General features: G+C 41.5%; 1 protein-coding gene across 1 annotated transcript in view; it reads right to left on the bottom strand.

Moving 5' to 3' along the window:
- Positions 1-16,467, bottom strand: part of Dnah9 (dynein axonemal heavy chain 9) — a 329,177-nt gene that overhangs the window by 164,540 nt on the left and 148,170 nt on the right. Inside the window, exons 36-38 of the mRNA XM_051180369.1 lie at positions 16,206-16,380; positions 11,089-11,262; positions 10,436-10,643 (exon numbers count right to left, since the gene is read on the bottom strand). Of these exons, the coding sequence (XP_051036326.1) occupies positions 10,436-10,643; positions 11,089-11,262; positions 16,206-16,380 (557 nt within the window). The remainder of the gene's footprint in view (positions 1-10,435; positions 10,644-11,088; positions 11,263-16,205; positions 16,381-16,467) is intronic.

The raw sequence follows: 16,467 nt of genomic DNA, 5'->3' as shown, positions 1-16,467 counted from the left end.
CCACCACATTTTTTGATTTGTTTTTTCTGAACTTCTTGAGATCTGTGTGGAAGAGCAGAGTTCAGCCTGTGGCTTCAGAGAGCGATGCTATCCATTTCTTTTGAGATCTGTGTTTTTATTAATGCCAATCCCCAGTGTCTTGTGACTGCCATCTTCCATATGAAGACCACTTCAGCATAACTGTGGCTGCCATCTTGTACTCTGGCTCTCACATGGCAATTGCAGGACTACTCCAGCTGCTCACCTTGACTTACCGCTCCACTCTGCATTATGCTCTCAAAGCAGCAGACAGGGAAGCCCTGGCACAGAGGGAGCTAGATCGTGCCCTGCTTGAGCTCCTCATCATATCTCATTTCAGTCTAGACAGCCTCCTCACTCTCTGTTCTGACCACCTATAAGTATCATTCACTGCCTCCGAAAACTGGCTCTGACTACTTACAGCTGGCATCTCTTCTTCCAAATGCCAGTATGACTTGTTTCTTCATATCTACTCAACTATGCCCACTGCCCAGTAAGGTCTTCCTAGTACTCTAAATTTGAGCTCTCCACATATTTCCCCTATCTCTGTTTAATTTTTTTTCTTTATAACACTACTTATTGTGTTTTGTTGTTTACTATCTAGCTTGTTTGTTATCTTACCCACTCATTCCATATGAGAATTTAAACTCCTGAGGACAGGGATTATTTTGTTTCTCTAGCACATTCTTCAGCACACAGAAGAATGCTTAGGGATTGTTTATTCAGTTGAGGGGTGAATGAAAATATTATAGCAAGCCCCGAAAGACAGCAAAAGAAATTATTTTCTCCATATTAGAATTAATGACACAGGAGTTAAGCAAGGAAGGTTGAGTTCCTTATTGAAACTGATCCTTAGGTACTGATCCTGACACTTCCTCACTGGATAGAGAAGTGACTTTTCTGGTTAATATAACAAAATACATGATAAAAGTAACTTAGGCTTGAGAGTACAGTCCATCATGGCAAAAGAGGCAAGAAGCAATTGGTCCATTGTATATATCTTCAGGAAGCAGAGAGATGAGTATGCTTTATCCTTTTTATTCATGCCAAAACCCAAGCCCTTGGCATAGTGCCTTTCACATTTAGGGTGGATTTCCATACCTAAGTTAATTCAATCTAGAAAACTCCTGACAGATATGTCTAGGGGTTTGTGTCTTCGGTGATTCTGTATTTTGTCAACTTGACAATAAACATTAACTATCCCACCGGGTGAGTAATCCCTTGTGCCTTCATCCTCAGCATCTCTAGCTTGTACCTGACCATTCAGGTCCTCCAGTATCTAGATTCAAGAAAAGTACATTCATGCATCCATACAGTATGCCAGGGACCTGCTGTGATGAGTAGTTGATCTGCACTGTGTAACCAGTTCCCCTTAGAGCTCCTAACAAACAGTCTTTACTTCTCCGAAGAATTTTAGGGAAGAAAGCTGAGCTTTAGATAAATAAAGTCTCCACCCCCAAGATCAAATGACCACAAAGAGGTAAAGCTAGAGCTTTACCCCAAGTCTGCCTGGATGCAGACTTTCAAGGAAACTCTGCTGCCAACTATGTCTGCATAGGGCCTTCAATCTGCTTTCTGCCTTTAGGAACTGTCAGCTTATAGCCTGCTTGGTATTTTTTGTAGATAGCATCAATAATTAATTAATCATGACTTCCCCTGCAATCACATGATTTGTGTACTTGTGTTTGAACTATTTTCCTTTCAGATTATTTAAGTTTTTCATATGTTAAGACTTTTCAATTGTATCTGTAAGGCTTTTTGATGTATTCTTTCAAGAAATAGCTTGCTTTGCATGACTATAAAATCATACATATTCATTCTGCAAAGATTAGAATGCACAAAAATTCGCAGTGATGAAAGTGACAATTGGCCAAAATTCTATCACCAAGCAGTTAGCAGTTCTTTCAATATTCTTGTGTCCTGTACTTGATTCAAGACACCTTTTTCTTTAGATTAAAAAAAATCCCTACAAACCATAGTTGTTGTGAATATATTGCTTATATATTTTGGTTTTTATTTAACATATATAAATATATAAAACACAGGCCTGCCTTAAACGAATGAACCTCCTGCCCTAGCCTCTGGAAGGCTGGGATTGCAGGTGTGAGCCATCATGCCTGGCTCTATGGCAAATTTCTCTATCTGATAATAAAGATCCCTTTGAAGCATGATTTTAATGGCTGGGCTATGTTTCATAAGTAATGGGATGAGTTCTCTATTGTCTGAAGTTAGTGCTTGTAGTTTCATTTTGTTTTGAATCACCTATAATTCCAAGCAGAATCCTTGCTCATTAGATGATGGATTGCAGATGACCTAGCATTATTTTGTGTCATTTCCTTTTTGAAAAACACTGAGCAAAGAGAAGCTACCTACCAACAGCAGTATAAGCACAACACTGCCTTGAGGTAGGGATTTGAGAAAACCTTTGAAGGTATTCGATAACCTTAAGTTTTAATGAGCAAGTTATAGAGACTCATCTTACACGTTCAGACATCTGAGCTCCTCTCTAATTAGTGCAATTAAGTTCTCAAGTATTTGTTGAACTAATAATTCAATTGCAGTTGGATGGTGAGAGAATGCAGGATTACCATGAAGTTCAGCCAGCTTCTTTGAGCAGAAACTCTGAGTTCATTGACATTTATCAAGTTCTTTATTCCCCCTTTTCTATTTTGGTCAGTCTGTAGCTCTTTGCAAATTTTATTATTATTATTTAAAAAATATATTAACATTTTCTATAAGCATGAGAGGTGAGCAAAGAGAGGAGAGACAGAAAAAGATCTACTAAAACACAGACCGAAAGGGACCCCCAAAACAGTTTGGAAAGAGAGGCAACTTATTTGTATTAGTAATCTAAAATGACACAGTTATCATACCCCATAAAATCTATCTCACATTTGCCTTTATGAACTTCTTGTTAAAAATTGCAGAGCTAAATCTATGTATAATCTCAGTAACCACAATTTCTCAAACCTCTTTTAAATGAAAACTTGTTCCAGGTGACAATCTGAGATGTATAGGTCATAGTTATTCATAAAAGAGATACCAGGATATAAAATGGTCTTCAACAGAGAAGATATTCAAATAAAGCTGTGGCGATATATTATTTATGATTTATTAAAACCAGTGAAAATCAAAATAGCCAAACAACCATACTAGTGAGCCATAGAGCTAGGCAGTGACAGTACACACCTTTAATCCCAGGACTCAGGATTAAGAGGTAGACTGATCTCTGTTAGTTCAAGGCTACACTGATTACACAAAATTCATCCAGTCCTAAAAGAAACTGTTCACACAAGGTGATGTGATCTTAGCTCCTGGGATCACACACCTTTAATCCCAGCACTAGGGAACTGGAGATAGGAGTGATATGGCTGGGCGGGGAAAGGAATAAAATGCAGGAGGAGACAGGAACTGAGAACTTTTGCCCCTTAGAATTCATGGAGACATGATTGCCATTTCAGCTGGGTAGAGGTAAGATCTCCTGGGTTGGCTGCTTTGCTTATCTGATCTTCAGTGACTTTAATAAGTCATAAACAATATATCACCACATAAAGCTGAAATGAGCTTTCATCACAGTGACCCTCAGCAAAATCCAAGGATAAACAATTAGGTTGTTGCCAATAGAAGAATAGCCATAGAGCTGGGTGTGTGGAGAATCTGTTAGAATGGAGAACAGACGCCTCAGCTTGAGCTGAAGCACTGCCAGCCTTGCTATGAATGGAACAGAGAGTGGCTTGCTAAAAGATGAGTTTTTTTTTTCATGATGAAAGAAGGTCCTATTATAGTCACTGTCCAAGAGACAGATCCTAGCACATTCCACAGTTCACAGAGCAAAGATGGTATTCTACTATGCAAATTAAGAGAGAGAGTATCAGAATAGAAGTGCCATATAGGTGGATAAAATCAGACAACTTTGCTACTAACCCATAGGGTGACTTTGAAGGAAGACATATTTAAAATAGTAAGCCTTATGTGCTCATCTTATAAAAGGAAGTCATGGTCAGAGCTGTGATCATCATGGCTCCCAACTTCATTCTCTTTTAATGCTTTCCAGCTGGGGTGGTCACGACTGTGAACAGTGAGACACAAGCACAAACCTAGGAGGTTCCTGAGTGTTCTACCTATACATTCATCCACTTGTGCATTCATGCATCCATCCATCCATGCATGCATGCATCCATCCATCCACATCTACCCATCTATATCTGGTTTACCCATATACCCAGGCTACCTTCCAATTTTCAATTCACCTGCTGCAGCACCCCAGAGCTAGGATTATGGGTCTGTACCACCATGTATGTACCACCCTCCTTTTCCTATTTGCAATGAAAAGACAATGAATGAAATAGAAGATATTCTGTCATCTTGAAGGATAAGTCAAAGAGATAATAAATATTTGAACACTGGTATTATTAAACAACTGATATACAGCTTGTAACTATTTACCTTTGAATTTCTTTGTGTTTGTGTGCATGCAAACATGTGTGTGTGTGTGTGTGTGTGTGTGTGTGTGTGTGTGTGTATTTGTAATTTCTATGCCACCACCCTTAGGGTTTTCTGCTACTTATAACCCAAAGTATCCAAAGCATTACCAATGAAGCATCATAGGATGGCTGGGGGGATTAAATGAACTAAAGGGGTGGGGATGGAGCTCTTAGCAAAAGCTGACTATATTAACATTAAATTTGTGCTGTCTATACAGTTATGTGAGCTGTGGGAGCACCCAAAGCACATTTCTCATTTGTATTTCAGTCAGTTCAAAGAGGACTGAATGGAGATTCCAGAACTGGATGCTTTGAGAGAGAAGAGAGGCAGGTGCCTCCTTTATACAAGCATTTCTGATGGGAAGGGAAAAAAAAAAAGAACCTGCTGGGCTAAAACAATGTGTGAGCCATAAAATGTCCCCCAGATCCCTTGGGATTGTTCTGTGGGGTGGGGCTATTTCTTATTTCAAAGAAAGAACATTTCTTCCAATAATACTAGCGTTTTTCTTCTTCAGAATAATTTTTGCTCAGCTTCTTTGTTAAAGTTTATGCTCTTTTGATTCTGGCAGCTGTGACTTAAAAATGGTATATCATACAGTCTCAACTTTGAGAAGCACTTTTGTTAATATTATAATAATAGATTCCCCCTACTAAGCACTTGTGTGCTATGAATCATCTGGAGTGTTTTTACAAATTTTATCTTCCTATTCAAGAATGAACTGTTGACACTGAACAACATGGGTTAATTTAAATTGCAGCTGAGTGAGGAGGCAAACAAACAAACAAATTAGAACAAGTATGCTATTTTAGTATATAAAACAATAGATGATACAAACTCCTCATTGGCTGTGAAGGAAGATGGCATAGGGCAGGGTGGAGGGGTAGCAGTGAGGGATTATCAAAGGACATGAGGAAACCTGGAGGTGGGTATGTTCAGTATTTCAACAATGGCAACAGTTTCATAGATGTATGAATATTTAAAAACCTACCAAAGTTAACACTTTTAATATGTGTAGTTTGTTACATTTGTTCTAACTCATTAAAACCTTTCATAAAATGGAGCCAGTAAAATGAGAAAAGTTCTTTATCAGATACATCTGACAGACACAAAGGGTTATTATCTTGAACATACAAAAAACTCAAAAGACAAAACATCAAGAAACCAAACAGCACAACTTAAAAAAAAAAGCATGAAACTAAATAGGCTCTCAAAAGATGAAACACAAATGGCTAAGAAAAAGTATTTTAATGTTCAACATCTTTAGCCATCAAGGAAATGCAAATTAAAATTATTTCAAAATTTCATCTTACCCTAGTCAGAATGGCCAAGATCAACTCTCTCTCTCTCTCTCTCTCTCTCTCTCTCTCTCTCTCTCTCTCTCTCTCTCACACACACACACACACACACACACACACACACACACACAAAGAAAGCAAATAAACAAAAACAACCCACAAATGGTTACAATGCTGTCATGGATGAAGGGAAGGAGGAACATTTATTCATTGCTGCTTGGGAGTAGAATCTGTCATGACACTATGGAAATCAGAGTGCAGGTTCCTCTAAAATCTAGAAACAGGTCTACATGATCCAGGTACACCAATTTGGGGCATATACTCAAGAGAGCTGCCTCCTACTACAGAGGTACTTGCTTACCTGTGTCCATTGCCACTGTATAAGGGAAGAGCCTAGATGTCCATCAACTGAGGAATGGGCAGCAAAAACATGATGCATTTATACAATGGAGTATTAGTCAATATTTCATTAGAAATACTCATATATGTCAGAAAATTAGTAAGAGATGGGGGTCAGTGGTATAGAGTAAAAGGATAACAATGTAACAGGGAGGATTAATCTGGGCTGGGAGATGGGAGGGCAGGGCAGATAAAGGAATATGGGGAGTGATAAATAATGCTACAGACCTTTTCAAATATCACATGGAAACCTATTACAGTAGAAGCTTCTTAGTATGTAGATATATGCTTATATATAATAGATATAAGTAGTTAGAATTAGGAGCTACCCTAATTGTGCCACAATGCCCCTAGTTGACACCACAGGCTAACAAATAAAAAGCCCAGTGTCTGGAATGGGCTACCTCTTTTGGAGTTGTTGGCCAGTGAAACCCACAGACCCTAAAACATTATAGGCTATTGCTAATGATCTTAATTGTCCTTTGAGATTTGATGGTAAGACCCTATTGCTGATAATACCACACACTTGAGTTATAGAGCATATCAATACCATATCAATCAAGCTGGTATTGAGAAGGAAGCATTATCCCTACTTGCTCTAGTTTTCAAAGTTTGTGAAGGTGCCATATACACTACTGTAGAAGAAAAGCAATCATCACTCCTTACTCCCTGTGAACCCTAGGAACTACAGTAATAACTGGCCTGGTAAGACATGCCCATTTTTGTACTAGTGCTATGAATACTATGGGAGTAACCAATCACTATTTGATTGGAATTAATTCTGCTCCACAAGATGAAACATATCCCTGGCACTGTATTTTCAGGCCATGAACCTATGGCTAGATAGTTCAGAGGCCCTGAGGAGGATTTATTACTATTGTTCTTCTAAATGGAAATAGCATTTAACTTATTGCTAATGACTTACTGTTATGTTCACAGGTTAATGTCTATCTTAATCCTTGTCAGAGAAGTTTGTATTTCCAATAGATGGCAATGAACACTGAGACCATCAACTGGTAAAGATGTGGATAGTAAGAGAATGAGGAATGCTTAGCCTTAAGTGGGACATCTGCCTCATACCCTCTTTTCCTTAGACTCAGGAATCATGGAGAAGGGAGTGGCAAGAGCCTAAGACAGTGGATAACTACAAAGATAAACAGTGTCTTCTGACACAGCAGGACATCAAAGTTGTGAGAGCATGCACAGACTAAATTGCAAGATTGATAAGGGGTGGTAGGCACAAAGCCTCACCCCCACCCACAGAAAAGGAACTTTTGGCAATGGATAGTTTCTGGGAGAGACAGAATCAATTTTTCTTAAGATTGTGTTCCCTGGTAAGTTGACCATGTCCTAATAGAAGGATACATATCCAATATATGGGAAGCACAAGTCAGACAGGGGTTAAAAATAAGAAAAACCACAAAGTTGGGTAGGTAGGAAAGGGGATAGATCTAGTTGTGTAATGTGTGAATATGGAAAGAACATACTGTATATGATTCTCAAAGAACTAACAGAAATTTTAAAAGGAAGTTAAGCTGCCTTTTGGTAAGATGATGAATGTAAGAGCCTCGATGTATTTTCACAATGGAATGCTATGTAGTAGTGAAGGTAAATGAAATAGATCTGCATGTATCAAAACACTGATAAAAAAGTAAGTTGCCAAAGAGAACAGTGTGATATGAATTTAATGCAAGAGCACTATATGTTTTATGACTACAGGTAGGTATCAAGAGTTTCTATAATGATGCATACTGGGTGTGGTACTCACATTAATAAGAAGTTGGAAGGAGGATGGTTTATGGCAGGTGTGTTAGCATCTGCTGAATCTGGGTGGTACATGGGCATCTGTTAAGTCACAATATGGATTTCTCTGCACTCTTGAAATACTTAATTTAAGAATCATTTAATTACCCACCATACTCTCAGTGTTAGTTTCATCATGCCAGAGACAACTACTATTACCAGTTTCATATATGTCCTTCTGGAGATAATATGTATGTGCCATGGTATGTAGCTATTGTGTTACAAGCTTTTGCAAATGTAAAGCAGCCTGTAGTACATTTTAAAGAGTTTTACTCTTCTCTGCGCGTGTGCACACCTTTTAAACCCTCATGTAGAGAGTGCTCCACACACTGCCTTGTATCCTCCTTTCTGTCCCTGATAATGCTATGGAAATAATTCCAACTTTACCCTTGTGAAACTTTTCTGTCTGTAATTCTGAAAATTACTCCACCACATTGAGTAACTAGGCTGCATCCCATCTCCTGCCCTTGGACATCCATTGTAAACATTCATTGTTTCTGCCAGCATATTGTCTGCCTTGTATTCCCAAGCCATGTGCTTTCAGTCTTCTTAATCCACAGTGCCTTACATCCTAGCAGCGGTTGAAACAGTAGGTTGTCAGACTAAGGGGTTTGCACAGTAGCTGCACTAATTTGCCTCTTTGTGAAGTGAGCCTGGAATGGCTGTCTCCTGAGTTCATTGGTGTCTTTCAGTGCTCCACTTCCTCTTTGACACTTGGTGTCTAACTTCCCCCATTTTGAATTGTTGACAGAACTATCTACAGCACTTGGCTGTTTAGTCAATGAGACCATTATTTAAAAAGAATGAACATATAAGTAACTATAATAACAATGGGATAAAAACATAAAACTCATGATAGCCTAATGAATTTACTGCATTTTTCCATTAGCTATACCCTGGAGGTCCTTTTCTCTGTTCAGATCCGAGGGGTTATGTATGGGGCAGTGGGCATGCAGGGGACATCTCTTTCTCAGTGATTCTGTGCTGTCTGACATTGTGCTAATATCTTATAATAGGCTATGATGGAAGTATTTGCATCATAGACATGGGCTTACTACATAAAAATGCTTAAAGTTAACAAGCAAAATGATGATGACTTAGATAAAAATATACAAGCATCATCTATCTAAATATCTAAATTGTAGCTTTTCCAGCGTGAGTGTATTGGTGTGTATGTGTGTATGTGTGTATATTGGTGTGTGTATGTGTGCATATATGCATATGTGAGTGCTAGTGTGCATTCATGAGTATGTGTGTGTGCACATGTGTGAATGTATGTGGGTGTCCATATACGCTTGTGTGAGTGCAAGTGTGCATTCATAGATATGGGTGTGTGTGTGTGTGTGTGTGTGTGTGTGTACACACTTCCCACAGCTCTATCAGCTACAATTGTCAGGGCAGGGATGAGGCTGCTCCCCAAACCCGCTTCTACCTTCATTTTGCTGAAAGATCATGTTGGATGGATTTTCAAAAGAAGGCTTGTTTTGCTTTGTTTTCTGAGACAGGGATTGTCTGTAGCTCCGACTATTATGGAACTGAGGATGTAGTCCACACTGGTGATGGACTCAGGCTGCCCTTCCTGTCTTTGCCTCCAGGTATGGAGGTTACAAGAGTATACCTCCATTCAACTTAGAAATGTTTTTCTTTACTATGTTGGGTGCTTCTTCATAAATTGAGACCCTCTTGTAAGAGAGGACCAATGAGAAGTGACTAGCACAGGGGGAAGGTCTGCACTGAGTCCACCTCCACTGGTAGCCACTGAATGAACATCCATGGATAGCTCACTACTGACCCTAGGAGAATTCAGAAGACAGATGCATCATGAGGTTCTGCTTGGTGGAACCCTAGGCAGCTATCCTCCTAACCTGAGTCTCTGATCCCACCTACCAGATTTGAGGATGGATGAAATGATATCTGTAGATATTTGTAGATGTTTCCCGCACCCGAGCTTACAAGGCAAGACCTCCATGTGGTGCTGGGCCGTCTGTAAATCTCTGACACTACTCTGATGGGATTTAATAGGCCACAGGGTACAGGAAGAAGCATAGAAGGAGGGAGTGTTAAGGCATGCTGGGGATATGGGACAGAGGTGTGTGGGGCAAGGGAGGAAGCAGTGTTAAGGGTGACGAGTGCCCAGCCCAGAGGATGGATGAAATGATATCTGTAGATATTTGTAGATGTTTCCCGCACCCGAGCTTACAAGGCAAGACCTCCATGTGGTGCTGGGCCGTCTGTAAATCTCTGACACTACTCTGATGGGATTTAATAGGCCACAGGGTACAGGAAGAAGCATAGAAGGAGGGAGTGTTAAGGCATGCTGGGGATATGGGACAGAGGTGTGTGGGGCAAGGGAGGAAGCAGTGTTAAGGGTGACGAGTGCCCAGCCCAGAAATCCTTTTAGCCATGCACACCCCAGCCCCCCTGCGGCTGCTTACCCTGCAGCATTGCTGATGTAGTATAGTAGTTGAAGGGCACATTTTTCACCAGGTATTTCTCAGAGTCGAGGCTGGCCAATTTTGCTCCCACCAGCACGGACTTGCCTGAGCCAGCAGAGCCAACCAACATAACAGGCCGCCGCCGCTCCATAAGCCGCTCCACGAAGTAGCACACACGGATGGTCTCACTGGTGTGTACCAGACAGGCCTGGAGCAGAAATGTGATAGGCATCATGTTCTGGGACATTCCAGAAGAGGAGTTCTTGTCATAGGGAAGCTTGCTTAGTCAGGACAGGTCTGAGTATCCATCTTAGCTGCTTCTCTTTGCCCATCTTATAAACTCACTGTCAATGCACCCTGAAGTTCAGTAGAGACCCACTACTGTTGTCTGTCTCTCTGAGGCATCTCCAAAGGGACTTCAGGATCTCCTGGCCTTGCCACCTCCTGTCCTCTGTCTCTAATGATGCTGATTGGGCTCTCTATTTGCTTCCTTTCCTGTAGGGGATCCTGCAGCTTCATTGCATCTGGTATTTGAAAAAGAATGCATCTGGGGACCAACTGGTTTACACAAAGTCAAATACTCGATACCTACAGGGGTCACTTCTGAGCACCCTCGTGGGTACCCATGTTCCTGGTTATTCAGTCTCATTTACCTGCAAAGGCATCTCAGGGTCGAATTCAAACTGGGGGATGAGCTTGGCCCAGGGCTCAAATTTCTTGGTCTCTGGGTCTATGTAGTAGTCAAAGACAGTTCCTTGGGAAGGAAACTTGACTGTTTTGAACTCAGTCAGCCACCATTTGCTGAACTCTGCCCGGTAGTCTACAAGCTGCAAAGACAAGGTTGGTGAGGCCACAGATCCTTCAGAGCGCAAGGAGCCCAAGAAGGTAAACCTAGCACTGACAGAGGTTGGGACAGGGGCACAAAGAACTCCCGCCTATGTATGTCACTATGATGAAGCAGCTCCCAGGAACGACAGGGCTCCTGGAGCATAGGCTCCATCAAGGACCAGAAGGTAGGGGATGCCCTGGGACAGTTGCCCTCTGGCAGTTTCTAGGGTTTAGATGTGTCCTAGCATTTATATGCTGGAAAGTTAATGTTCAAAGTCATATGTAAAGGTACCTGGAGGTGCTACCTTCATAGAAAGGGGACATAGCATGAGATGAGTTCACATGGCAGGGCCTCCATGGTGGATTCCAAAGAAGACAGATTCAAGTTAGAACATTTTTCTCTGTCACCTATGAATGCTCTATTTCCTGTTGTGATGCATTTGGAAAGCAGGTGTAGTGTCAGACTCCCAGAAGTCTAGCTTTTAGAACCAAGAGCTAAACAAATTTCTATTCTTTATAAATGTCCTAGCATGTGGTACAAAGAATATGGAGTAAGATAACCACATACAGCATCCTGGCTTGACAATGTGGCTATAACATTGCCACTGCCATATCACAGTTGCCCAAAAGTAAAGAGGGCTGAGGGAGGAAGGATGTGAGGATACAGAAGAAAGAATGGTCCTTGACCACCAGAAGAACAAGTGTGGGGCAAGACCTCAGGAAGAGAGAAACCAGCTGCCACCCTCCTAGCCATCTGAGACTGAGAAATTTCATGACATAAATGAAGGCTGACAGCAAGGGACACAGTGAAGTTGAGCAAGAAGAGGCACAGAGACTAGTCACACCCTCCTGGGTCTCACTTTTGTCACCTAAGGATGCAGGTTCTAGAAAAGTCTTCTAAGTGTCCTTTAAGACCTAGTATAGCATCTGGAAACAGCAGAGGAGACAAAGCCTTTTGGCCTTGTTTGTTTCTGACAGAGATAACAGGTTGTACATATAATTTATATGCCTTAATAGAAAGCACAAACCCCTTACAGGTAGGGTTGAATGCCCAATGTACTTCATTGTTCAATATCATAGGGAACATAGACTGGTCATTGTAGGAGACATCCAAAGAGGGCAGGGCAGAGACAGCATTCCAAGAATAGACAAGTGACTGGGATGGTGTGGATGAATGAATCTGCATCCTGAAGTAGACAGGACACTTCTCATTTTACTGTCTCCCAAGGTGATAGGATAGGATTATTTTGTTTCAAAATAAGGGTAGAGGTTGACCTAGTGGCACACACATGTAATCCCAGTAATTCAGAAGCTGGAGCAGGAGGACCAAAAGTTTAGGGCCAGCCTGGACTATAAAGTGGAGCCTGCCTCAAAACAGGAAGAATGCCAACGTGAAACCAAAATAGAAAAACAAAAACAAGAACAAGAAAAATAAATGGGAAGAGGCCAAAAAACATGGGCAGGCTTCTGTGTAGTTTTGACTCTGATTTCAAGTCAGATTAAAGGAATGCTGTCTTTTTCTCTCTAATTGTAGCCCCAGAGAAAACCCAATTTTTAACTCATGAATGAAGTCCTTGGGGACACTTTTGATTTCTAGGGAGAACCTAGAAATCAACTAGGGAGACCCTAGTTGAAGCAACCTTTGGAAAGAACATGTCTACCCGTTTTCTCATATCACCTCAGTTCATCCTTGATCTAACTGGTTTGTTCTTGGGCAGACTGGGTCATAATAATTTGTCCCCCTGCCATCCCATAATCTGTCACTTGATCTCAGCTTCCACTCTGATTGGAGACAAGGTGACCTGTGCTGACCGAGCCATTGGTTGGTCCTTTTTGTATTCAGCTCTGTGGGGCTTTTTGCAGCAATGCATTTTTAATGAAATCCTGTCCTCCATGGCTTTACATTTTGTTACAGCCATGCCCTTTAACCTAGACAACGTTAAAATGTTACTGGCATCCTATTATAGAGTTTGGGGTCTGACTTCACCACATTCAGTCTTCACAATGATTTATTCTGGCTGGTTAGAATGATCCCTAATTTGTACGTGTAAGCCCTCGCCCAGTCTTGTGCTCTCTCTACCATGTCTCTGTGCTCTGTGGGAGATCACTTTCTGTGATTGTTGAAAAGTATTCACTATGACTTTTTTTTTAATGGGACCTTCCACACAGGTGTAGGTTCCATTTTTGTTTAGTGTGTGGCCTTATTGACAGGTTCTTAAGTGAGGCACCATTGGCGGTGCTGATGCAAATATCTGGCCAAACTTCTACTCTGTAATTACAGCACTCTCTTTGGTGTTTTGCTTTAATGTAGGTTGAGTGGGATTCCAGGCACTCCCTGCTGCTAAAAGCTTTCTCCTGTGTCTCTCCCCATAAACCAACATGGCTTCCCCTGGTTCCCAGAGCTTAAGACACTTAGGAATGGTGCTTCCTTCCAGGCTTTTAGAAAGTGTAGAATAGATTCAAATATCGCTATGTAGATTGGAAAATTGATCAGGTGTTGTCATCCTGACACCCCACTGCTAATGTGGGTGAGGAGCCCAGGAGTTGCTAGAAGCTAGAAGGCCAGAAACTGCATTTGATGGTAAGCATAAGCTTCTGCATTTGGGATTTTTGTGCTTTCCAGCCAAATGCCATCCACCCTGCACACTTGACCTCTGAGGGGAACTGTAGAGCACTGCAAGAGCAGACTGACCCCTAATACAAAGAACAGCTCCTGCCTACTGCAGAGCAGGTGCAGAACTTTCCAGATGTCAGACACCTGAGCCTGCACATCTTCCCTTCCCACCCGGCCTCCAAGTCTGTGTTGGGATCAGGGAATAGGGAGCCTGTGAGAGCTGCCCTGTGTTTTCTGAGCAACGTGCAATAAGGGCTTGTGCACCCTCTGAAGGAGCAAAGTGTTTATTCCTCGGGTCTCATTCCTTGCCTTTTCAGATTCTTCTAATATGGCTGTCCCGCAAGGCTGAAACTTCAGTTTTCTTAAAACAAGCTTCAGATGGTTTATAAAATGGGTTAGTTGGTCAAGTGCTTGCCACACAAGCTTGAAGACCCTAGCTCAAACTCCCACACCCATGTAAAAGTTGAGCCCACTTCTGACTTCCACATGCATGTGCACACACACACATACATACAGAGAGAGAGAGAGAGAGAGAGAGAGAGAGAGAGAGAGGGAGGGAGGGAGGGAAGGAGGGAGGGGAGGAGGGAAGGAGGGAGGGAAGGAGAAAATGGGAGAAAAAGGAGAGAGAGGAAGAGAGAGTGAAAGAGACAGAGAGAGTGAGAGCCGCCCCACAACCAACCCAGACCAGAAGGAATAAATCATAACTCCATAGCAATCACAGTTTGTCTGGCCTCCTGTTGCGAGATAGCACCAGTTATTTCCATATAGCTAAGTATCTCAGTAAGGAGAATATTGCTAACAAACACATATGCATACCAGCATTATCCTTTGTACCTTCCACATATCCACATTGGGTGATTAGAACAATATCTTCATCAACAACCCAGGAGCTGTCAGCATCCTCTGGGCACACAGGAAGAGTAAGAAAGACACAGGTTGAATTTCTCACTCAAAGTCTCCCAGGTAATATTGACAGTTACAATTCAAATTCTCTCTGGGCACACAGGAAGAGTAAGAAAGACACAGGTTGAATTTCTCACTCAAAGTCTCCCAGGTAATATTGACAGTTACAATTCAAATTCTGTCAATGTTTTTTCTTTTCCTTTCCTACTTTTCTTCCTTCTTTCTCTTCTCAGTGGTTGATTTTGGAACTGTTTTATTGATACATAAAGCTGAACCTACTCAATGTATATAATGTAGTGAGTTTGGAGCTAAGTATACTCTTGTGAGGTCATTGCTATAATCCTACCCAATCCATCCCAATTTCCTCACATTCCTCTAGTTTCTGTTAATATTGTTGCATTTTGGGATAAGCATACCAAACATATAATCTCTTTATGAAAACATGGTGTTAACAGGGAAGTATTAGGTGAAATAAGCCAGGCATGGAGGGGCTAATTCTACATATGTAATGACTGATAAATAGTCAAGCTCACAGAAGCAGAGGGTAGAAAAGCAATAGCTAGAGACTGTGGGAAGCAGAAAGTAGTAAGTCTTGGTCAAATGTTTCATTCATACCAGGCAGATACGTCTAAACAAACAAATCTATATAGGTTGTGCCTAAAGTTAAAAACACTTAAATGTGGATTTAAACATTTGCTCACTTAGTCCATTTCTTGGTGTCTTTCTAACATTGTATGACAGAAAGACCCTGTTATAAAACACTGGTTTGTATAATATTGAATATGTTATATCTAGTAAAATATACTAAAGAAAGGGGCAGTGAATATAGGAAGGGTTAGGGACTCCAATGACAAGATATTCTGAGTCAATGTCTCTATTCCTGAACAGCATGAGGCTACAGAGGATAACACCTGGTGATAACCACTACTTGGTTTTTCACTCACAGTTAACATTTGACCTGGTCTTCTTGGTGTTCAAAGGATATGGAGACACCCTGGTGAACTCGGCCTTGCTACAGAGTAAATAGCATATGCTTCTGAAGATCTCTAGAAGGCTGAAAACACTCCTCTCAGTTAGGTTTCTACAGTACAGCATCTGCTCACGCCTCTCTATCAAAGACACATCATCTGGCAGAGTATCATCTACATACTCCAGCAGTTGTCTAAGCTCCTACACTGCACAGCATTTTATGGAAGCAAAGATGCACTTTCTAGCTAAGAAAGCAACAGCTCCAAACACTCCACACCCTCCTCTGTCTCAGGCACTGAGGCCCCTGCCAGAGAGGGGGGCATGCCTCTAATGGGGTAGCGTGTGGGGAGACTACCCTGATGCAATGTTTAATAGCCTACTTGCTGAGTCTATAGGAGTATCAGTTTTTGTGACTGTATGCTTCAACATGGTGTTGATCTCAGCTTGTCACCTTACCTGATCTTGGACCATAGCACCGCCAAAAGCCCAGATGGCAGCAAACACAAAATAGAGTTCGTAAATTTCCTTGGGGCAGTCTGCAGGGATGTCCTCCTTGGTCAGGAGGCACTCAAGGAGGTAGCATAGCATCTGAATCATGCTCTGCTCTGGGACTGGGATCATCTTCTTAAATCTGGAAAGAGAGAGAGAGAGAGAGAGAGAGATTTGAAGGGAAGGATTGAGAGAGGGAGGGAAGGAGGAAGGAAAGGAGGGAGGAAGA

This window comes from Phodopus roborovskii, unplaced genomic scaffold (genome assembly GCF_943737965.1).
Source record: "Phodopus roborovskii unplaced genomic scaffold, PHOROB, whole genome shotgun sequence".
NCBI lineage: Eukaryota > Metazoa > Chordata > Mammalia > Rodentia > Cricetidae > Phodopus > Phodopus roborovskii.
Note: the sequence above shows the minus strand (reverse complement) of the source record. Positions and strands in the feature narration are given on the sequence as shown.